This window comes from Cladophialophora psammophila, assembly GCF_000585535.1.
Source record: "Cladophialophora psammophila CBS 110553 chromosome Unknown aczJe-supercont1.1, whole genome shotgun sequence".
Taxonomy (NCBI): Eukaryota; Fungi; Ascomycota; class Eurotiomycetes; order Chaetothyriales; family Herpotrichiellaceae; genus Cladophialophora; species Cladophialophora psammophila.
In genome coordinates, this window is record NW_006912922.1 from 1,710,261 (window position 1) to 1,733,193 (window position 22,933).

General features: G+C 53.5%; 8 protein-coding genes across 8 annotated transcripts; 4 read left to right on the plus strand and 4 right to left on the minus strand.

The window, feature by feature from the left end:
* Window positions 1-514: 514 nt before the first annotated feature.
* Window positions 515-2,010, plus strand: A1O5_00606 (uncharacterized protein; the record flags this gene model as incomplete). The annotated part of the gene is made up of 2 exons (XM_007741225.1): window positions 515-1,469; window positions 1,523-2,010. 2 exons carry the CDS (start codon window positions 515-517, stop codon window positions 2,008-2,010), a joined length of 1,443 nt encoding a protein of 480 aa, XP_007739415.1.
* Window positions 2,011-8,370: 6,360 nt separating this feature from the next.
* A1O5_00607 (uncharacterized protein) lies at window positions 8,371-9,448 on the plus strand (the record flags this gene model as incomplete). Its single annotated transcript, XM_007741226.1, has 4 exons — window positions 8,371-8,560; window positions 8,626-8,836; window positions 8,891-9,059; window positions 9,119-9,448. The coding sequence occupies 4 exons, from the start codon at window positions 8,371-8,373 to the stop codon at window positions 9,446-9,448; spliced, it is 900 nt and encodes a 299-aa protein (XP_007739416.1).
* Window positions 9,449-11,631: 2,183 nt separating this feature from the next.
* A1O5_00608 (uncharacterized protein) lies at window positions 11,632-12,756 on the minus strand (the record flags this gene model as incomplete). Its single annotated transcript, XM_007741227.1, has 1 exon — window positions 11,632-12,756. The coding sequence occupies one exon, from the start codon at window positions 12,754-12,756 to the stop codon at window positions 11,632-11,634; it is 1,125 nt and encodes a 374-aa protein (XP_007739417.1).
* Window positions 12,757-13,367: 611 nt separating this feature from the next.
* Window positions 13,368-13,973, plus strand: A1O5_00609 (uncharacterized protein; the record flags this gene model as incomplete). The annotated part of the gene is made up of 1 exon (XM_007741228.1): window positions 13,368-13,973. One exon carries the CDS (start codon window positions 13,368-13,370, stop codon window positions 13,971-13,973), a length of 606 nt encoding a protein of 201 aa, XP_007739418.1.
* A 1,249-nt stretch (window positions 13,974-15,222) lies between these two features.
* A1O5_00610 (uncharacterized protein) lies at window positions 15,223-16,773 on the minus strand (the record flags this gene model as incomplete). The annotated part of the gene is made up of 1 exon (XM_007741229.1): window positions 15,223-16,773. One exon carries the CDS (start codon window positions 16,771-16,773, stop codon window positions 15,223-15,225), a length of 1,551 nt encoding a protein of 516 aa, XP_007739419.1.
* Window positions 16,774-18,573: 1,800 nt separating this feature from the next.
* On the plus strand, window positions 18,574-19,467 carry A1O5_00611 (uncharacterized protein; the record flags this gene model as incomplete). Its single annotated transcript, XM_007741230.1, has 1 exon — window positions 18,574-19,467. One exon carries the CDS (start codon window positions 18,574-18,576, stop codon window positions 19,465-19,467), a length of 894 nt encoding a protein of 297 aa, XP_007739420.1.
* Window positions 19,468-20,124: 657 nt separating this feature from the next.
* Window positions 20,125-20,639, minus strand: A1O5_00612 (FK506-binding protein 2; the record flags this gene model as incomplete). The annotated part of the gene is made up of 2 exons (XM_007741231.1): window positions 20,125-20,293; window positions 20,398-20,639. 2 exons carry the CDS (start codon window positions 20,637-20,639, stop codon window positions 20,125-20,127), a joined length of 411 nt encoding a protein of 136 aa, XP_007739421.1.
* A 1,095-nt stretch (window positions 20,640-21,734) lies between these two features.
* A1O5_00613 (uncharacterized protein) lies at window positions 21,735-22,112 on the minus strand (the record flags this gene model as incomplete). The annotated part of the gene is made up of 1 exon (XM_007741232.1): window positions 21,735-22,112. One exon carries the CDS (start codon window positions 22,110-22,112, stop codon window positions 21,735-21,737), a length of 378 nt encoding a protein of 125 aa, XP_007739422.1.
* Between the last annotated feature and the right edge of the window lie 821 nt (window positions 22,113-22,933).

The window sequence follows — 22,933 nt, forward strand, 5'->3', positions numbered from 1 at the left end:
TAATCTTGTTCACATCTGGCTCCTGCCTTTCCCTTACGTCACAATTCAACTTACTCAGGTACTTTTGAAGCGACATCTCGTGCACAGGCGGCAGTGTTCGTTCTGATCTACTTCAAACCTTTTGCACCGCCGCTGGGTCAGCATTCCCTTCGCAGCCTATCACTATCATTGATAGCTATTTATTGTTATTTTTTCCCCAGTGAATTGTTTCTGTCCCCTAGTTCAATGGACCGACGCCTTGATTATGCTGACACATCGAGGTTGGGCCAGGTATAGTCGATACCTCAGAGAGCCCTATTTCTACTGGGACAAGGATGGTCTTGACCTGTGCTGCTGCATTAGCGAGCCCTTATGGAACTCTCCCCAGGCTTCACTAGAATCAGAGAGAGCCCCTGAGACGTTTGCGGGACTTAGTGCTGACAAACCGAGACATCCCTTCAGATTGCTGGTCTATAAGAGGGTCTCAGTTTTTGAGAATGAATGGATGTGGAAATTCTGTGACCATCGTGTGAACATGGGAGCTGTGTCGGCTTGCACTCAAGGAATCTCACGATATCTCTTTCGAGTGTGGAATGACGAAAGCGCTGGCGAAAACACCGAGGGGCACTTTAAGAGTGAACGTGAAAAGCAAGGTATGTGTGCTGACCTAGAGGTCATGAGCGAAGTAGACATCAAGGAGAGTCTGCTCGGGCACATGGCAAACAGAAAACACAACTTCCGAAGTCCCTGGATCTCATTCGCGACATCACCCATCTGGGTCTTCTCCAAAGCTCTCGGGCTTTTCGAGGAAGGCCGCCAGAATCTGAGACTTGCCATTATCGACACCTGGAATCTCGGCGAGGGTGCACATATTTTTCACACCGGAGCCCTGCTCAAGGCTTACAATGTCGATCAAGACATGGTTTACGCCAACATGGGCGAGCCCATGGTGTTGGCATGGAAACAACTGCGAGCTCCGACGACAGTTATACGTCTAGATGAATTCTTGCCGAGTGTTTTGGAGACGGGGTACCTTAAGCCTGGGTACTTGAGATTGCAACCATTCCATTACAAGCCGTTGGACTCCGAGTTTGCCAATAATCTCAGCGCCAAAGGGAAGAATGCAGCAAATCGTAGGAAAAAGAAACCGTGGAGCCGTCTACGTAAAACATGGGAGATCAGGCAGAAGACTTTTCCAACCCAGTCCACCTTCGCGGCATTTCAGGAAACAGCTCTCGAACAGCAAGCTCCTTGGAGGTTCCAGAGGAGACGCTTTGCCGGCAGAATGTCCCAAGGGAAGCAACCCGGCCGGAAGACTGAGAATTTCCGGGCCCCAATGGCACCATTCCAGTTGGATGAGTACGTTGAGTTTCTGAAGAGAGAAGTCAAAGAGATCGAACTTCAGCTGCCATTGTTGATAGCTCTACTCTCGACGCGCACGGCGGAGGTGGAATATGACTCTATTCTCGACAGAATACAAGAATTGGGGCGTAGGTGGCTATCATACTCAAGGAGCGATGTTTGTCTCGCTAATAGCAATCAGGCGACGATCCGATGGTCCGGGCTCATAAACAGTGCATTGTTCGGGACTGTTCTTCCACCGACCTCCCAGAGTTGACAACGTTCGAGAAACTGTTTCGAGACGCCAGTGAAAGGCTGGGGATCCCGGTTGTCGCGAACCCAGGCCTCCGAAAGTTCTGGGTCCTGACGTCTCGGCACACGGAAATTCCTCAACTTCAGGAGGACAGCGAGAAGATCTTGGACATGGTCGAAGCTCGAGAAAGGCGGTGGGCGAGGCTCAAGGACGAGAAAGCCCGTCGAAAAGAAGCCGAAGAGGCCAATGCCAATACGTGTGGGGAGCCGGAGCCGCGGAAGAGGCGCAAGATCCAAGCGACCAGCCTGTTGTCGGAGGAGCTGAAGAAGCTGGCCAACGAATCATGCAGAGGTTTGTTTTACAGACAGGAGGCTCCAGAAGGGCAACTCTCACTCGCCAACTCGGCCCCGTGGGTCTTCTGCGCCGAGCGTTTGTGAGAACGAAGAAAGACGGGCTGACGATGGTTGATGAGATTTGGATTTTCAGCAGTGCTGAGCGAGGAACAAGGACTCGTTTGCGCGATGCTGATCTGGGTTTTCCGTTGTTCGGATGGTGACTTTGGCGACGACAGGGCTGTGGTCTGCACGCAAGTACATCAGTGGGTGCTATGTCTTTTGGCTGTTTCCGTCTGAGGTTTGCAGATGACGTGACAACAGGTGTGGGAGCTAGAATCAAAGAGTGTCTGTCTTCTCTCTTTCTCCGTCTCCTGGCACTGTGCTATGCATGCATGTGCGCCTCTTTCTCTCCGTCTCTCCTCTTTCTCTCCGTCTCTCCTCTTTCCCCTCGTCCTCTCATGCATGCATCCATAGCAGAATAAATAGACTGTGCACCCTTGGCAACGTCAATGTCAAGCCTCCAGGAGCCCGAACACAGCGTATGTATTACGAGAGAGTGGGTGCCCCCCCCCCGGGCCGGCGTGAAGCAAACTGTTGGCCGGAGGGGCAAGATGGTAGATAGAGAGATAGACAGACAGGCAGCGACATGGCCCACTGGGCAGCCGTTGTCGGAAGGACGAGAGGGAACAAGGGGGTTGGTTCTCGTGCCATGTCGTATGTACTCCGTAAATGGACTTGTTACCAGTATGCACATAGGGTTCCCCGAGCATCCGAGAGCTCTAGGTCAAGTTCTCTCTACGCTCTACTCCTTCCCTCTGTCCTTTGTGCTACAGAGGGGTCCAACCTCTCCACTAAAAGTACCGGTAATGCGAGGCCTCGCCGTGTTGTCGGCGGCCTGTGAGGGATCACCATCCGCCCGACTGGTATGGACATGTACTTGTATGTACATGGACCGAAAAGCGGTCGTGGGGGCTCCTGTCACTATTGCGATCGCCGATGTGATGTCGAGTGTCGTCTCGAACGACCCGGCGCGAGCGAGTTGTGTTGGGATGTAAATTTAGTCTCCCCTCCTCCTGCTGCTCCTCCTCCTCCTGCTGCTCCTCCTCCTCCTTCCCCCCCTCCCCCCCTGCTCGATTCCGTTCGGCTCGGTTCGGCTCCTTCCTTCTATTATCCTAATTGATGCTTCTCTGTACTGGGTACATGTGTTTGTCGCGTGCCTGAGGCTGTCAAGCGGTACATGCATGGAGAATTATATACGATCAGGAAACTTTGTGTGTCGACTCCCAGCCTACGAATGTATGTGTTCGACGCAGGGAATGGGATATGAGGGAGGCAGATGAAATCCCTTGCTCTGTGCCTAGTGTAGTCTTCAGGGATGTGCTGCCGACTTGACGGTGGTTGCACGCGCCCCTGCCCCCCGCCCTAGTTATAGCTAACCTGTTTCGTGTGTAGAAAAGAGAAAGTTAGTAGTTCGTATTAATGCGAGGAGATTCTCGGTCAAGGGTAACTCTGACTCCCTTGGACATGGTAACCTGCCACAACCAGCCGCCGACAAGGGGCTCTAATACGAGTCATGCAGCTTGCCCGAAAAGCCGTGCTGTGCTGTGCTGTGCTGTGCTGTGCCATGCCGTGCCGGGCTGCGCCCTTTCGAACTCCCTCGTTTAAGTTTGCAAAAAAGGACCCAGGGACTTGGAAGCGAATCATCACCGCCGTCCCCAAGCGGGGGAGGGCGGATGCATGCATTAACCCCTGGTCGACTGGCAAAAGCAATTCCAATCCTTCAGCAGTAGTAGCAACAGTAGCAGCAGTAGCAACAACGACATGCGAGTATCCCGTCCTTGGGCGCCCTGACTACATCTACCTACTGCACCTACCTCTCAGGGATTCAACCGGAAGGGATCGACACTTGGTATGGCGGTTCCATTGGCGAGTTATTTCACCAAGGTTGATGGCCTCAACATGCAGGAAAGAAGACCACCTCGTATTTCGGTCGTGGTCCTGTCCAGTTCGGGACCGATCTTCTTGCTTGTCGGTATTTGGTGCCGCACTTGGCGCCCAAAATGAACAGCCTGACCGCAGGTACCCCTGCAAGGAATCGACACGCATATTGCTGCGCCATCATGCATCTCATCGAGCGGGTTCCGGCCAGTTGGATGCTGCTAGGCAAAGCAAGTTACACAAAAGCCTGCCTGGTGTCCAAAGAGGGCAGGTCGTCTCGCTGGAACCCCTGCCCAAGCCCTGCCTCAACTCCTCCATCCCACTGGCATGTGACCTGTGGATGGCCAGAGGCCAAAGGCTCCTGTGTTTCTGTTGCGGCAACCTTCTGGGCTCCCATCGACTAACCTCAAGGATTCTATTCTAGTGCCAGGGGCCTGCATCCTGCACCTCCGTGCTGAATAGCGGAATGCTAACAGAGCTTTGAGACTGACTGAGCATCCCACCCCCTGATTTTTCTGCTTCGAATCCGACCTGTATTTTGTCCGTATCCCATCGAGCCAGGATCCTCGTCAATCTCGATCTCCAGCTGTCCTAGTTGAGCATTTCAATCCAGAGCCATGGGGAATAAAGAGTGTTCTCCCCTTCGTGGCCTGGGGACGGGTTTCTCTCCCACTTTCGTCTTTCGTAACTCAGCTTCCAGGCGGCCGACCACGAGCTCCCACTGACTGCCGGCTTTGACACATTTTTGCGTTTAATAAGGCGTCTCACCTTCATCATGCCGTCAAAGTCAAACGCTGTCCCTAGAAACAGTGAGTTCGTCTTTATCAATTCAGATCACCATCAGTATTCCGCGTCATGTTGGAGACTTAGCTTTTCCGTCGTATACTGCTGCGGCTGCTAATGTCCTGCCACCCCACAGACATGTTGGCTGGTCTCACATTTGAGATGCTACTATATCTGGCCACACCGTTTTGGGAAGAGCCGTACAGACCGGGAGTGGGACCTCGCAATAGACACGCAAATCTTATCCGCAGTCTCGATGAGCACCTTACTCAATTTACTAGTGGTCCTGTTATCGCCGTTGCGAGCAGGGAAGATCGTGGACCATTGCGCGCTGGCTCTCAAAGGTTAGCCTGTCTCCGCCCCCTGGGCTCTGGCATTCATCCGCAACAGTTGACCTAGAAAAGTCGGTGTTCGTATATCCAAGACAAGAGTCAGGGTCCAGAGTGGTGATGGTGCTGTTTAAGCTGGTCATTCCATCCATGTTCGTACACCTACCAGGCAAAACAGGATATTAGAGAGGAATAAGACGGACAACTTGGGCAATATACCCCCAGTGCGAAGTACCTGTAATGGCGATGCATGCCGAAGTTTGAGTGGGAACCCGCGACAAGGCTTCCCACCAGGGTTGCGATACCATAACAAGATAGTCCGAATACATGATATCATACGTGAATGGTCTCTTCTTTGTAGTGAATGGTGAGTGAGCGTGACACTGTCTGTTTGTAGGGGTGGACTTTCTGATTGGTCAGCGGGAGCATTTTTTGCAGCAGCATTGAAACATCTCTTGCGCGTTGCTGTTTTTCTTTTCTTTTTCTTTTCTTCCCAGATAGAGATCCCATCCCTGAGCGTTTGCAAGATTTTGTTTTCTTCCTTTTTTCACCCCCTCTTGTAGTAGGGTGATTCATTGTCCTTGGGAGTGCAGATTGTTCCCACACATAATCTCGGGGTTGTATTCTTTCGATTCTTGTATTGAGAATTCAAATCTGATGTGCAAACCCCAACCTACCTGCGTCGAACTGCCCAGTGCTAGTCGCCCCGGTACAGAGTAGACCAGACAGGATGTTTCAATATTCCACCTGGAGTTTCGTGGACATGTTTGAGTTCAGAGCCATGCTTCCCTTGTCAGCAGACCTTTGCTCGTTGAGGTTCTCTAGCAACCTGGTGAGTAGCATGGTGCCTGGTTGAACGGACGGAGAGAAGGCGCAGGCGTCGCAGAGAACCTGTGGCCCGGGAGAAAACGTAGTCGAGGGGACAGTTCAGAGACTTCAACAACAGACTAAGGTGAAGGCTCTATTGTTCTTCGCTATCTTGAGGGCGGGTTCATCAGGGCGTGCAGACTCGTCGAGGCATTGAGTCACCGCCAGTAAGCACGCATTGCTGTACCATCCTGGCAGACGGATAAATTTAGGTATGCGGCGGCAGGCGCCAAACAATCACCGTCGGATGGTGTTCAAGGAAGAACGAGAAAGGAGATTGTGCCAAGTACGGGTCGCAAACAGTTGATAGCACAAGGTGAAAAGTGGTGTGATTTGGAGCGATGTCGGCAACTCAAGCGGTAGGTTTCAAGCGAGAAGCCGTGCACGCCACGTGAATGCCCCCTACTCCACGAACAGGAAACCAGACCCGGGGCAATGGAAGTGGCAAATTGGGGTGAAATTAGGAGATGGATTCGATATGGAGTCGTTAGTGCGGGTGGGAGTAAGACGATTGTCAGCCTGATGATCGAATATATCTCGGGTGGTCGAGAGAAGGTTTCGAGGCAGAAAATGCGGTCGGACAAGGAAGGCTTCTAGAACAGGGCGGCGGCAGTTCGCGAGCAGTGAGACGGCAGGAAGGGTTTCCGCTTGGCTCGTATAAGCTGGGAGCCGAGGCCGATGAGGCGGAGGCGGAAGTCAACGGAAGGAGCAGAAGCGTGGCGTTGCTTAGTCGGCCGGCGAACAGCAACGGCAAAGGTAGGTATCTCGTGATTCGTACACATCTGGTGTGACGGGCAAGAATACGGTTTTGCGGGTGGTTAGTTAGCCAGGACGGTTTGCAAGCTTTTGGCGAATCCCAATGTTGATGGCATCGTTGTGGCTTGTGTAGACCGATAAACTGTTGGAGTGTTGGCGCTCTTGGAGGTGTTGAATTCGTGGTGATGTAAGGGGCGTCGGGCACCAAGAACTGGCTTGATTCCAAGCGAGCATGTACCAAGCAAGCCAAGAGTAACAGCGATAATATCAGGATGAAGGGAAAAACGAGCAGCGTACGAAAAGAGAGGAATGAGCGTCTTCGGATGTTGAGCTGTTTTGGGAGAAGCTGGAAAAAGAGGAGAACAAGGGGGAGAGTGAAGCGAAGGTGAGGTGAAGGTGAGGTGAAGGTGAAGGTGAAGGTGACGGTGACGGTGCAGGTGAAGGGTGACGGTGAAAGGGGGAGCTGGAGCAATCAGTGAGCTGGTTCACCACCCACCAATGTTGCTTGTACTGGGTATTGCGATTGCGGTTGCTGTTGCTATTATTGACCGCCGTTTCTAGTTGGAGAAGCGACATTGATGTGCCTGTCGTTTCACGGCTAATTTCTACGACCAGGGACAACAGAGTATGAGCAAGGAACAAAAAATCATCGTCATCATCTGCTACATTTGTCACGGCTCCACTTCTTCCACTTCCACTTCCACTTCCACTTCTTCCACTTCCTCACGCTCTGGCAGATCTTCGCCCTTTCTCTTTCTGTGTCTCTTTCTCGTTGAGGTTCTTCACGGCGTAGTGTTGTACCTGGAAATGATCGCACCTCTTTTCACCATCATTCTTTTTTCTTTTTCTCCTTCTTTTCCAACAGCCATCATGCTTTGCAAGTCTAGAACAGGGTCCCAATGCCAAGCTGGGTACCCTTCTTCCCTTCCGCTCTCTCTCGTGGCGTGACTGCGTCTTTCTTTGATGCCTTTCGCCCTGGTCGATGGTTGATCGCCGTTTTTACTTCGCCGTACGGAGTCAGAGTAGCATCTTTTTCTTTTCTCCTCCGCTCGACCGCGATCCAGTCTCCAGCCTGTAGTCTCCAGTCTCCACCCCGCGAGAGCATTTGTAGTCATTCGCCCGTGACCAATAACAGGCTAAACGGCAATAACTGCAACTGTTCGCTTCTCCGGTCCATTCAGTTCAGATCAACCACACAAACCCCCGTCATAGCTCTGGCAGGCTCTTGGTCCTCCCTCCCTCCCTCCCTCCCTCCGTACAGATCTTGTCCCAAGCATGAACTCAACCCATGGATTCTACACGCAGCTGATCATGCTCATACCCTGTCATCTGTCCACCCACCCACCAATCCACCCCTTTCCCAACACCTGTCTGTCCACTCGCCGTCCGCGATCCAGTGCTTTAGTCCTGTTTCAACCCGTCCCCTCCTGTGAGAAATCGGTCCACCAGAATGCAATGCACTGCCGTGGTCAGAAACGAGAAAACTTCCTCCCCGCCGATTCCGACCCTGGCCAAAGCTTTCCTCCATTCCCCAGAGCACCCTAGCTTTGCTTGCCCCCGGGGGCGTGAGGGTTTGTTGGACGCGCCATCCCAGAGCAATACATAAACACTCCCAGATCCCCCTCCTCAAGCCATCCTTTTTTTCCCTCCCCATCCCCTTGCCGGCCATTTCCAGTGTGCCTCTTGCCTTCGGTGATTTAGTCCGTTGCAAAGAAAGTGTCATTCACCCCAAGTAGCTATTTCCTCCACCGAGTCCAATATATCGACCTAGTCCCTCCTCTCCATTACCATGGCGACCAACACGGAGCACAATGCTGTCAACGCGGCAGTCAACGGCGACACAACATTTCACGCTCAGCAATTCGAAAACGCCACCCGAGGCATGAGCCATGAAGAGAAGACGGCCGCTCAACATGCTGCTCGCTTCGGATATGGTCCTTTGGCTCATATGCGAACGAACTTGGATGCCACTCTGCCCGGTGAGTTGGCCCTCTCGCGCGCGCCTTGCCCCGTCAAACCGCAGTCGACTGACATCTGCATACAGCCTTTGGAGGTGAATTCCAACCCGGTCTCTACAGAGGCGTTGAGAAGCGCAAGTTCGCCAATCCGGCCCCTCTGGGCCTGTGCGCATTCGCCTTGACCACCTTCGTCCTCAGCTTGATCAATTTGGGAGCTCGAGATGTCAAAGTCCCGGCCATTGTCATTTCGCTCGCTTTTGGTTACGGTGGTCTCGTGCAGCTCCTGGCTGGCATGTGGTAAGTGTCTCTTCCTGCCTGCGTTTGAACAGCAGACGCTTACATCACGGACAGGGAAATGGCCGTCGGCAACACTTTCGGTGCCACCGCTTTGTCCTCTTATGGCGGTTTCTGGATCTCGTTCGCCATCATTCTCACTCCGGGTGGCTTCCAAATTGAAGCGACCATCGAACAGGATCAGAGCACCAAGGCCCTGTTTGATTGTCTAGGATTCTACTTGATGGTAAAGTGGCGCCCCGTGGCATGTGCAGACACGCCGCATTTCTAACTGGAAAACTACAGGGCTGGTTCATCTTCACCTTCCTCCTCCTCATCTGCACCTTGAAGTCTACCGTGGCTTTCTTCCTCTTATTCTTCACCCTGGATCTGGCCTTTTTGTTGCTTGCCTGCTCCTACCTGGTCCTCGAGAACGGCGCCCCTCACACCGGCTTGACCCGGGCCGGAGGCGCGTTCGGTATCATTGCCGCGTTCTTGGCCTGGTACAATGCCCTCGCCGGTATTGCCGACACATCGAACAGCTTCTTCATCGTTCCCGTCCTGCACTTCCCCTGGTCGGAGAAGGGCAGAGCTGCTCGTAGCAGCGCCGAGGACAAGGCCGAGCATTCCGCATAAACGATTCACGCGAGGACTCTCATCAACACACGTCTACATATATGGGGGGAAATGCGCGAGAAGCTGCTGCAGAAATGATTTTCTATCACCGAAAATGAAATCAATCATCCTGGAGAGGTGTAGGACGGAACTGGGAATCGGCAAAGCAATACTACGTTTCTTTGGATACCCCAATCTGCGTTGCGTGGTTCTGGACCGTTCTGGAGCAAAAACCTATCCATCGTTTGTTAATATACTATAATGCTATATTCCTGCCCTTCAGCTACTTTCCTGTATTTGTTTTTGTTTTCTCCATTGCGAACTTGCACCGCTTCCCTGTGAAGAGACACCAATCTGAGCTCTCGACGGCAGATGAGACGTCAATAGGGATGTTCAACGCCGCACGTCATGATGGAATGAAGGGATCGTCGGGGGCTTACTGGCATTCTGTTCATGATTGTCGTCATGCCCAAGCCTTTGGCCGTTCGCGAACGGCCCCAATCAGCCGCCCGCCAAGTGATTGGCGCGCTGGCATCGAAGATCGCCCGCGCTGCGCATAGACCAGGATAGAGCAGAAGTACGGAGCAGGAAAGGATCGTTTTAGCGCCCCGGAAGCTCTTCATCGCCATCTGCCGTCCTTCAGGGCTCGGACTTTCCCAAGCACCACACACCCCCAAAATGTGCGAGTTGGCTCTGTCTGGGGCAACTCGCCGGCGTCGAGTGTCAAGTGACCTTGGTCCTGCTTATTAAAACCCGCCCCTACCTATTTATTACGAGTACAAGTACATGCCTCACTTGGTGCTTGATTACCCCACTCGCCCAAAGTCACAGATCGGCCTTTTCGCTTCTTCGCTTCTTCGCTTTTCCGCCCTTTTCGTTCGTGGCTTAGATTTTCCCCCGCCCCTTTTTGAACCTTCACCGTTCGACCTCCGTGCCCGAGCTAGGGTGCTCACCCTACCTATCTCAGAACGGCGATCGCGATCGTGGCTCCCTTCCCCATTGTGCAACGAGCGGGGAAAGTCGAATTAGCCATTAGGGGACTGTGTGCGCAGTACCGAGTATTTACTGCGGTATTATCTATTTGGCTATTATTTGCCTATTCAGCGAGCAATCTCAACCCAGCTTCTACTCTACGGTCCCTACGGCGGAGTACCCCCGCCTAAGCTGCATGTAGTTATGTCGTCGTCTCGTCCGTCGTCTCGTGGTAGGGGTCGTCACAACGCTCAAAACACTCTCCCGTGTCACTCTGCCATTATATATGGCTCCCTCCCTCGTCGATCAGTCAAATCAGTCAATCAACAATGTCCCCGCCGTCTTGAGCCTCTCTTGATTCGAGAAGGAGAGACGAGAAGTGGATTTTTTACTCTTGTCCTTGCTTTTCTCCCTGGCCTTGCTCTTACTCTCGTGCCCGTCCTCGGCCTTGGCCTTACTCTTTGTCCTTGGCCTGGTCGTCTTTGGCTTACAATGTCCCTGTACTCCGCCCTTTGACCAAGAACTGGGGGACAGCACGGAACATTACAAGTGGTGTTCGATGGTGTCGAGGTTCTGGGCAATGACGCTCACAATCTCGACATCGCGACTTCTTCTCCCTCGCGCGGTGGGTCCGAAAATGTAGATCGCCACCAAGGATTCCCCAGTCGCGGACTTGGTATCCGTCATGCGCTGGTGCTGGTGGGTGCCGCTTGTACCTTGTACGCTGTACGCTGTATCTTCTACTCTATGCTTCGCCTAGCATTTGTTTTGTTCCCCAGGCCTCCAGGATCGGTGCACATGTAACAAGAGCTAGAAACAACTACATCCTCCTCAATCCTCAGCGTGATCCCGATCTGAACTGTGCGTTGGCTGACGCATCAGCAAGCCTCAGTCCTTCCCCTCTCCCTGCCAGTCTTCTCTATCTAGCCCGTCAGATTCTAATCCTGCGTGTCTCGGCTCCCCGGACGAAGATCTCCTCCGAACGACTCCCCAGAAGACCAATCTGACTGTTTGGTTCCGCCAAGCGCCTGAATATTGTGCCTCTTTCGGGCGGGGTAAGCCAGCTTCTCGAACAAATGCTGACACGACCACCTTTACGCCCTCCGCGTGGCAAGCCTGACGCGGTACGACTCCACCTCATCCATTTAGAGAGATGCGTCTTCGTCACGGCATACACCGCTCTCGGTTGTTTTGACCTTGTCCGACTCGCGGTCGAACGACCCACGCCCGCTTCAGAGGATGGCAAAAGCACTCACGTAGCTGACGCTGCTGTCCCCAATAGTCTCGGCATCGCTGCTGCGTTCGTATCGCATGAACCTGAACCGTCGGTGTTCCGCGGATTCACCCCCTTTTTGTCGCTCCACCTCTTCAAGGCCAGCCATGAAGACACCTATAGGATGTCGGCCACACACGGTGTTGCCGGTTTCTTTGAGCACACGAAGAAACTCTGAATGTTGTCCCGTGGCAATGGCACTCATACACGCTCTGTCAGCGTGAGCGATGCTCTCGTGTATCTGTGGTCCCCCTTTTGAAACCCGACTCCTTGAGCCGAGATGTTGACCGTGGCCCAAAGTGGGAACCTTGTGGACGTCCTCATTGACCGACCCTTTGGCTGTGGTGAACTCTCCTCGTGCCCCATTTGGAAGCATCAGTGGAGACAAGGCCGGGCTAGGTGCGTCTGGGAGGTAGTAGGTGTAGCCAAATCGACTCCCCCAGTGGCAAAAATCCGACGAGATGACGAATGCGTTGCTTTCATCCGCGATGTATGGAGCTAACATCCTTCCCAAAGCAGCTTCTGTTGCAGGGTTCGTGCCGCCAACCATGATGGGGACGAGGGGAGGGTACGACGACTCGGGCTTATCAAGGTGTAGCTTCTGAAGGAGGTGGTGGATGTATGGCAATTGCATTTCAGCACTGTGTTCTGCTTCATCCACCGCCTGGGACATGGTGGTGAACTTGATAGTGCGACCCTGGATAATCGTCGAGAGGGCGGACAGCTCCTCGATGGTCTCCCGATCGAGGGGAAGAGGCGTTTCGGAGAGGGGAGTTTCGTAGGCGTGTACAACAGGCAGCGCAGCCGTGGTCAAGTGATGGTGATGGGATGGGTGGAGGATGAAGATGCGCTTTGCGTTGGACAGGTCAAGACACTTGTAGGCCCACGCTGCACAAGGACCAGAGTATGCGTATCCTGCATGGGGAGATATAACGACTCTCGCTCCCGGTACTGGCAGGCCGTCAACGCCAGGGATGATGGCTGCCTCGGGCACTTGGGACAGCCACTGATCGAGTTGAGCTGATAACTGTCGACCATGGCCGGAGTACCACGAGCCAGCATGAGAAGCTTCTCTCACGGCCATCTTAAAAAAAAAAATGAACGAGAGTAGTTATGCTGGACGAAATACGAGGGAACCTTCTGGCCGTTTAAGAGATGTGGTTGGTGAGTTGTCGACGATGATGGCTACCTAGGATGAAGGCAAATTGGGTGTTGGTGGTGGTAAAGAGCGGGGTTCATCTTGATCCGTGAAGCACCTGCTGGGTGCCTGCCTGCGGATCCCCTGGGCCTCGGAGCTAGTGAGGCCTTCGGCGGCTGGTGGGCTCTCTTCTCCTCCCTAGCTTGCTTTCTGTAGCAATCGAGCACGCACGCTTCACCCGCCTGAGCTGTTCAGTCACGTGCCATCAATTCTCAATGTCCATGGCTTAATCACCCCCTGCGTCGATTTGTTGTGTTCCTTGTTCTTGGAGAGGGCCGCTGCCTCCGCAAAGCTGATTATTGTCACGATTCACGATTGGGGGCCTAAAGCCCCTAGCCCCCCAACCCCTCGCGCGCGTGCGACGCGTAGAGCGGCCCGTCTTGCCCGTCCCACGTCTCACGCGTCCTCCCCATAAACCCCGTGTCCTGTCCTCCCACGTTCTTCTCATCAGTCGTCTTCCCCAGCGTATCTGACCAAAGGAAAATATATCAGCAAAGATGAGCGGCAAACGAAAAGCCTCGGTCTTTGAGGAGGACATGTTCTACCTCCAACAGAACATAATTCCTTCATCGCCCTCCCTGACATCATCCCCTCAATCCGCAACAAGCACCATCTCATACAACAGCGACACACATGCTTATCCCACTTTTCGAATAAAAGCCGTTCCTTACCTGAACAGTCGGACGCGCAAGAGATATCGCGACGACAGACCGAACGAGGAGATTATCCACGAGCACACGTTGAGGAAACTGTACGACGCCCAACGGCTGCATCTTGACGAAGCAATGCCCATGTCGGACGTGATAACCCTGGGTGAAGACGGCCTGCCAATGGACGAAGCCGATGCCGAGATGACCGATGATGTCCCAGAAGCCGAGATCCCACAGACGGCTCAACCGAACCAGAGAACAATAGATGCCTTCTTCGGCGGGCGAGGCGACTCACAATCTAGAGCAAACATAGCCGAACTGGCGGCGCCAAACACCCTTACTTCCACTTACAGTCCTTCCAACAGACCGCGACAACAGATCCAGAGGACCTGTTCTGACTACTGGAGTGGTCTCACTCTGCGATCCGTCAATGGATCCGCCGCTGCCCGATGATGAAAGCCAGAGAGTGTCTTGCAACGCGAGCAATCCACCTGCACTGTAGGCTGTGGAAACAAGATATGCAACATCTGTGAGCACAGCGATATGGGGCTGTTCTCTAAGGAATGTCTCGAAAACATGTCCCGTGACAAGGAATGATGGGAGTGCCAATGCCGGCTTCCGACCAAGGGAAGGCGGATCGTTGTCGGCTAGGTTCGGATATCAACATAACAACGTTTTGGGTACTTGGCGTGTTGCTCGACAGGACTCTGCCTAGTTGAGAGATCAAACATGGCCGAGTCAATGATGAGCCATCTGCAAGATGGCCCTTGGGTGTATCATACAATAGACGACGGAAATGCAAGGCATCAATCGTTGTCGGCCTTTGCAGCCAACCTTGCTCTTGCGCTGTAGATACGCGCAACTGATATGAATCCATGCCCAGCCGGTGGTTGCCCATGGGAAATGTCTAAAGACCTTGTCTTTTGTCTCATTAATTCATTCTGATTCGACTATCTCCATGTACAAGATGAAACACCGAAACTGAGCGACAAAAGATGCAGACGGATGCAATACCCATAGGTACAAAACCATTCATGTCGTGCGATGTGATGTGACATTGACTTTGGCTGCCCACCCGACAGCTCGGTAACATGGGGAAATAAGATGAAACTGGGACCCTCGCTGCTGTCCTTCCCGTTTTATGACCAATGCGAGAGCGGATTCAAGCCCGATCTCAGGGCAGGGCAGAAAGGAGAGTGCTTCTGATGCAACAAGCCCCGTACCATATGTCCCTTGTGCGCCTATACGTCGTCCCCGCCTCCCCCATGCAACTCCTGAAAATCATGCATCGTATCATCATTAGTGTTGGTAGGTGTGTGGGCTGAGACCGAATTTGTATACGTCCGCTCCTGTGTTCGTGGTCGTGAGGCCCTTCCTGGTCGTTAGTTTCATGAGTCGCCATCTCGCACCCGCCTGGCGAAATCAGTTCCTCTGGGCACTTGATCCATCTGACCTCGTCGATAGGGGTTTTCTGGTGGATCCCCCATTGCTTTTGCCCACGAAGATCTCCTTCAACTCGACACAGAAATCCCACTCCGGACTGACACTCTCGCCATGTGTCATGCCCCAATAGTTGTCATTTGGCCTTCCAACCTTCTTCCAATTCCTTCTTGCAGTGCTGCCGCTGGGAGTCAGTACTCTTAATCCTATGCTGGCTTCGAGCCCTTTTGGCACGCTTCAATGACCCTGTACCAGTTGAGATCTAAGGAGACCGTGTATCAGATGGCTCTCCGTTGACCACTCGGAGCGGTACACTTCGAGCCGGCTCATCATCCGCACTTCTTCCACTGCGATATTTTTCCATCCAATAGTCGTCCAGCATGGTGCTCAAGCGGTGGGTATGCGTCCTTGACATTCTCTCCAACTCTTTTTGGATCTTCTCGTACGCTTCTCTGGCCTTGTCCCTTGCTAACTTGGTCTTCTCGCATCTCCTGATCAAAGGCGTCAGATCCACAGCGTCGCCCCGAACTTTGGCCTCAAGTAGTGCACGATTCGCCCCCAGATCATCTTGATTCGCTCTGTTGGTTTCCGTAAACGCCATCCGACTTCGATGTCGCATCTCGTCGAACATTCGCATCTGCTCTTCCCGAAGTTGGAGAAAGGCATTCCTGGTGTCAGGGCTCAGAGCGTCGGGCAGCGCCGAGGGGGGTCGTCCTGATCTGTAGGTTGGATAGTACATCGAGGTGCCAATCCGTCGAATTCTTGCCCGATCCGGCTTTGCACTGACGTTGAGTTCAATCTTGGCGTCCCCTTTCAACGACTCTGGCGCGTTAAGCTCAACGCCCTCGTCCCAGGTCTTATCACTAACGGGTGGAACCACATTGTTCAACATGCGCCTAGCATCGATGGTTCTACGACATTTCATACATGATTTGCTCTTGGAGTATGTCGCAGAATTGACCCAGGCTGACAGGCAGGTAGCGTGCATGGGGGTATCGCAACAGGTAATGACGGCAATGAAATGATCTGGCTCGAATTCGAGCTGGCACGCTGGACATTCCCTCTTGTGGTCTTCCAAGGCCTTGATACTCGCTGCGGTGGCTCGAGTGAGGATCAACATGGTGGGTGGCTTTTGCGGGCTGGCTGCGGAGCTTGGCGGCGATCGTCTGGGGGCTACAGCGACATTTTCCGGGACATTTTGGGCAAAGGGAGGAAGAGGAGGAGGAGGATGGGGACACTGGCTCCATTCAACCGGAAAATGGTAGGGGCTTGTTGTCGTCACACTCCTAGAAGACTCTGCCAAATGGCCCTGAGATTCCCGTAAACGCTCGTCCGACTCCCTGGAGCCTGGGAAGATGTTCCCATGTAATGGTCGAGCAGAGATAGCGGCTGAGTCCTGTCGGAAAGGTGGAAACGGATAACTGGTCAGATTAGGGGGTCGTAGGGGCTGGGCTGTAGAGAGAAAGTTCTGGTAGTGGAAGGGAGAGTCGATGCTACGCAAGTCTTGAGCAAAGCCGGAGCCTGAAGCAAGGTACTCGAGAGCGGCATCTTCCTCCATAAAGATGCCAGGGTGCATCAAGGGAGGCATGCCGTGGAGGACATTTCCAAAGAAGTTTCCCGAGGAGGGGACTGGCGTCGGCACCGAATTGTTGGGGGGATGTGAAGGGTCGGCCATGTGTCTCTGGGGGCTAATGTTTTTGATTTCGAGCCTGCGGCGTTTGTACTTGTGGTCATCAAAAGAGGCAAGTTCTCTGTCAGAACGAGGTTGAGATCCGGAAGGGCTATAGTCGTCGTAGTGGGGTGGCGACGACATTTGACGGTGGTAATACTCCATGCACGGGGTTCAAACTTTGAACACAGTAGTCAAGTAACTGTGTCCAGGTCTGTGGGAGTGAATATTCAGATAGGGCTCCAGAGCCCGATGAAAGGGGGGGGGATGAATAGTATGTGTTGCTGAGAGTGATGGCCGCTGCCCTCGAGTTTGGGTTGACCACGGATGCGGTAGCGATGACGATCGGTCGAGCCTTGGGCTGCTATAGAGACATGGAGAGATGCCGCGGATCCCGTGCAAAAAGGCCGTGGAATACGCCTTAGGGCGCCGTCCAAGAACGGGCAATGAGAGTTTACGAGTGAAAAGAGGTGGAAAGAAGAAGATGAAAGCGATGTGAGGAGTCGAGGAGTGTGGTGCAAGTAAGGTTGTGACGGAATCTGGATGGTCATGCGAGGGGTTTCAGTCCTCTGGCCTTAGTGCCTCGGAGTTGGCCAGTAATAGCGAGAGGAGCCACAACCGGGGTGAGGCAGAATGTATCGAGTATCTCCGGAAAGTGAAGCTGGAGAGGAGAGAAACAGGAGGAGTCAGGTTGAGGAATGTTGAAACCTGGCCGGGGCTCGGGAGGGTGTCTCTTGCTTGGTGTTGTGGTCTGTGCTTGTGAATGAACTGGTCAGCGGCAAGTCGGATGTTGGAAGAGGAGGAGGAGGAGGAGGAGGAGGAGGAGATGAGATGGCTGTCAAGGTTGCAGTGGGAGACGAGAGTTTGGCAGTGATTGGATGGGTGTGTGTAGCATCGGAGGGCACGAGAGAGGAGAATGCTAATGAGGAGGACGAGGACGAGGACAAGGACGAGAAGGAGGAGGAGCAGCACCAGCAGCACCAGCAGCAGCACCAGCAGCAGCACCAGCTTCCTACCAAGTAACAAGAAGGTATTACTTCAGGATTCCTGCTTTGGTTCGTGCTGTCAGCTTCAAAGTCTGGCCACTGGGCAAACTCTGGGCAGACTCTGGCCACCTGACAAGTAATTAAGGAATATGCATGCAGTCTCAACCTTGTCACCCACCTGTGCCTCTTCAGTGTCCAGCCGTGCTTCCGAGAAGATCCAGCCCCTCAGGTGACAAAACAAGGGACTGAACAGAAACAGAGACAGAAATACGCGAACGACCAAGCCGGAAAACAAGGAAGGTGAAAGGAGGCTTCAAGGAGAATCAGAGCGAGAGTGAATCGAGTTATTTTATTGCGTAGGCACCTCATAATATTCAGCAATTCTGCCCAATGTCAATCAGGCACAAGTGCCAGCTTTGCCAGCTTTGCCAGCTTTGCCCTGTTTCGCAGTGGCCGCCTGGCCCGCCTATTAATATTGCCTTGTGCTTTGGGCCTTGCGAGCTGGTGCTCCTGCTCCTGCTCCTGCTCCTGCTCCTGCTCCTGCTGTACCAACTTACCACTGCACTGCCTGAGGAGCAACATGTGAAACTCGATCCTCCAAACTGAGGCGCTTCGGCATCAGCGGACGGAGTACGGGCCCTTATTTTAAAGGAGGGGGTACAAAAGATGGTGAAATCGTATTATTAAACGAAGTAAAATGGCCGAGAATGAATGACCGTCACCACCAAAAATAGCCCGTCATTTGATTTACTTTCTCTCCTTGCCCGCGCCTCGTCCTCGGCGCTCTCATGGCTCAACTCCTTCACCCCCATCTCCTTCTTCCACCAATTCACCTTTCGACAACACCATGGACCCCTTTTACCTGTCCTGACACCAACCCCTCGGGCACGATGAGGCCGCTGTTGCACACCCACGTCTTCGCCGCAACCATTTCGATTTCCTTGGGTCGGTTCGTAGAATGGGTTGGCTCGCCGCTGGATGCTGCACTCTCATAGCAGGATACGCTCTCTACCGAATCTTGCTGAAACAGGACGCCCGAGAACCCTTGGAACTCCCTGCAAAGTCACAACATGAATCCATGGTCGCACCGCTTGTCAAAGAGGTAAAAGGCGCCCCACCTGCACCAGAGATCCTTTGCGTGGAAGCTTCTCAACCACAAGACGATGGACCACCTGAGAAAATGGCCGACAACACAATGACCAAGACTGGGGGAATGCCCCCTCCTCCTCCGCCGCCGCCGCCGCCGCCGCCACCATCCAAGCCGGCGAGACCGTCAAGCCCGCCTCGTCTCAAGCCTCCAACCGTCGGTAGGTCACCTGCGCCACCTCGACCCGCCAGTGGATTTATCCGACCTCCTCCCTCAGCGGCCGCCTCGCTCCGTGTCCCCCCTATCAAGCCTCTCTCGAATGCCTCCCTCGCCCCAACTTCCTCCATCATGCCGCCTGGCAAGCAAGTTTCGCGGAAAGTGATCCTTGAACCGGGTCACTCTCCCCTCGATTGGGCGGCTCTCACATCCACTCCCAATAGCCACCTTCGAGGCAACGATGCACCGGGGGAAAGCTTGATTCGGGTCACGCCGGCCCAACTCAAGCGGCAGAATGGAAGAAAAGGGAGAGATGCCTGGACAGTGTACCAAGGCAAAGTGTACAACATCACACCCTACATCCCTTTCCACCCCGGCGGGGCGGGGGAGATCATGAGGGGCGCGGGGAAGGATTCTGTCAAGTTGTTCATGGAGGTTCACCCCTGGGTCAATTGGGACGCTATGTTGAGCGAGTGTTTGGTTGGAATACTTGTCGGCGAGGACGACGGAGCAGGCGGCAATGGCGGGGGTCTAGATGATATGGATTGATTTACAAGTCTATTTTTATATGGGTATTCGGGATGGAGCTGGTCTGATCTTACAAGGATAGACTTGGAAGAGTTACGAAGAGGTCGTCGCCACAGGACCCATGACATAGACCGGGACGGCGAGGCGTCACACCTACACAAAGCCGGGACTCAGACTCTACGGAGCCACGGTTGATAGACATGGCATATTTCACGATACCCCAACCCCGATCAATGCCGTCGGAAGCAATCAATGACAGTTGAAGTTCGCACGGGAGATATTTCTCTTCCTCTTCCTCGTCCCTCTCTCCCTCCCTCGGCATGAATCTCGTTTCCAATGTGTTTTCCCACGCCATTTACATGCAGAGCAGCATGTCGCGCACAGAGAACGGGACAGATCTGGAGCGAGAATATTGTCTGAGAGCCTGTATCGATGGGTTGTGTTTCGTTTCCTCGGATCAAGCACCCCGGCGTATGATACGCCTCGTAGACCACATGGGCTGCAATGAGCCAGCTTTATGTACCCACAGCCGAGGAAGATACTCCGTACCTGGTTCTACTTTTGGTTTTGTTTCTTGGGTTCCGCCTTTTCATGAAACTGTCGTGCAGGAGCGAAGCGAAGCGACTGAAGAAAAGGCTCCGCGGGCTCAATAAGGATCGCATCAGCTCTTTTTGGCCGTCACAACTCGTCTCTCTTGACGCCCTTAATCCCCATCAACTCCGTCTCGAAAACCAGCACGCTGCTCGCCGGGATCGGCCCAACGGCCCTGTCCCCGTACCCCAGCTCGGGCGGGATCGTCAACTTCCTCTTCTCACCAATGCACATGTCCAACAGACCCTCGTCCCATCTAGTGTTGCCAACCCAGTCAGCCATGTCTTCCTCCATGCCACACAAAGTCCTCACAAGCCCAAGGGGAGGGAGAAAAGGCAAAAAAGGGAAAAAGAAACTCACCCCTTGATGACCCTCCCCGCGCCCAACTCAAAGCTCAACGGTGTGCCTCTTGAATACGAAGAGTCAAACTCCTTGCCCGTGCTCTGCAGCGTGCCCCGGTAGTGGACGTCGATTTTGTCGCCCTTTTGCGTCTTTCGCGTGCACTCAATGTCCGGCGTCTGGTAGTCGATCTCGAGGCCGGCGGAGGAGACGACGTGGGCCAGGCACAACGCGGTGGCCAGGAGGGAGGCGAGGATTTTCATCGTGGGCTGTGTTGTCGACTGTAGAAATAAGTGCGGATGGCGCCCTTGTGGTACAAAGTTGCTGAGTGTGCTTGGTTGCTACAAGGTACTGGGTACGGACGAGGCAAGGTGTTCGGCTGCGGAATGAAGACAAAGTTGGTGGTTGGCTGTTGTCGGGTGGGGGAAGCCAGCCCACCAGCCAGTCTCCTTCTGAGAACTTCGTCTCCCTGTTTACGGTGTGATTTGAGGATATCAAGCAACAGAACAAGATATCCGCAAACTTTGATTCCACTCAGCTACCAAGAAATAGAGAACACAGGTCCTCGTTGTTTTCCCAAAACTGCCGACATGGAGATCCCTCGTTGTGAAATATTCCACTACAATGACGTCCTGGGTATCCTGTCCCGTTATTTCTGTTTGAATTTCTCCACCGAAATCCGTCATGGCTCGACGTGCTGGCTCGACTTGCTTGTGCAGATAAACCCCCAATCACTTCAAACTCGGGCACTGCTCGCAATATCGACAGTACGGACACCGAAAAGCTGGCTTCGCGAGGTAGATGCTCGAGGGACACGCCATCGAGCCGAACTGAGACACGCCTGAGGATGTCGTTGACTTGCCACGGGAGTAGCACAACGCTGGGCCGTCGAGCTGTTGTAGCTCATCTTTGGTTTGCCTCTCTGGCGAACCCCTGGGAACTTGTCTTCCTCGGACTTCCTGGAGGTCGTCAGTGTTTGATGGCTGCATGTTTCGTAGGAACACAAAACCACGCCGGGAGCGGACATGGGATCTTTGGGGGAGAATGCCCTGTCTTCTCCTTTCTGGATAGATCGCCTTACCTTTCCAAGGCATCTGCGATCTGATAAGCTTGCCTGGTTGTTGAGCCAGTTTCTCGAACGAATTCGGGACCAACTTCGACGTGGCGCCGTGGTAGATCACGCCGTAACCCTGGGACGTCTTCGTCAACCCAAGGTTCTGCGCAGACGCCACTGCACATGGGGCACTCTTCCATGAGTATGCGGTAGAAGCCGTAAGCGAGCCGTATCAGTCTCACAGCAAGGGCGAACGGGTCAAGCAAGTCCTTGTGTTTTTGGAAGATGCTGGATAAAATTGGCGTCACAATATTAAAAATCTCCGTTGTGGCGGGTTGCGTTCCATGAATCGAAGGTCGCTGACCGAGCTGCTGGCCGATGTACGCTTCAGCTTGTTGAATGTGACTGTCATCTTGACTTGTTTGATCAATGCGTGGGCTGCTGGACCAGTCATGTTTTGGATGGCAGTGAGCATGCGCTCTTGGTCTGCTTTGTCGAATGTCTTGTTCTCCATATGAGCCCCGCCAGAAAACTGTCCCGGCATCATGGCCGTGGTGTTCGAGTACAGCCACTGGTCATACATGCCGAGCATGCAGACAGTCCAGACGACTTGGACATGTTCTTGGCCCTGGCGGTGGATTCGGCCAACGACCTGGACGACAGCGTTGATGTTATCTGGCATGTCAAAGACCATAATATTGTGGCATGCCTCTTGGATGTTCAGACGGAATGGAGGAGGGTTGAATGAAAAGTCTCCCAGGGACGGCTTGTCAAATGTCAAGCTTGCTTCGGGCTTGTAGTTCTCATATTATTCCCTGTCACTCATGGCGGCAGAAGGCGGACATCGCGAAGTTCACGGTCTTCCCCGACTCGCAGCCCTCGGGTCTTTTGTATTTCCATATAACTTCCTGTCTACTCGTCCAACAGGAAAATGAGGGTTGCGCTGGCTCGTAGTTGACGATGTACTATGTAACACTGGATCAAGCATTGGTACTGCAGCACCCAGGGACCAGTCCTTGTCTGGATCTAGACTTTCTTGGTGCCTCTGATCGTCAGCCTTGTGGTCAATTAGGCGGTGATGTTGGGGGCATGTCAATGAAAGGGGTGGGAATTGTTGCATGGAGCGTTCCCACTGTTGGCTGCCTTTGCGATCGCCTTAGCAAACGCTTCGGCCTTTGGATGGGTGAAGGTTTTGGCAGACGAAGGGAAGAGACTCTGGTTCCGGTTTGACGCCTGGGCTTCCATGTTGACGATGCGAGCAGGTAGAACTTGGGGACGAGGGGGCATGAGGTGGAGAGATAAGGTGGAATTGTTGAGGTGGGTGTGGAAAGAAGTCAAAGGTTGAATGCGTTGGACTAGTTTTCAGTGGGTACAAGTGTTCGACTTGGTTTAATGGAAAGTTGGAAGGGACAGAGAGATGGGAGGGACAGAGAGATGGGAGGGACAGAGAGATGGGAGGGACAGAGAGATGGGAGGGACAGAGAGATGGGAGGGACAGAGAGA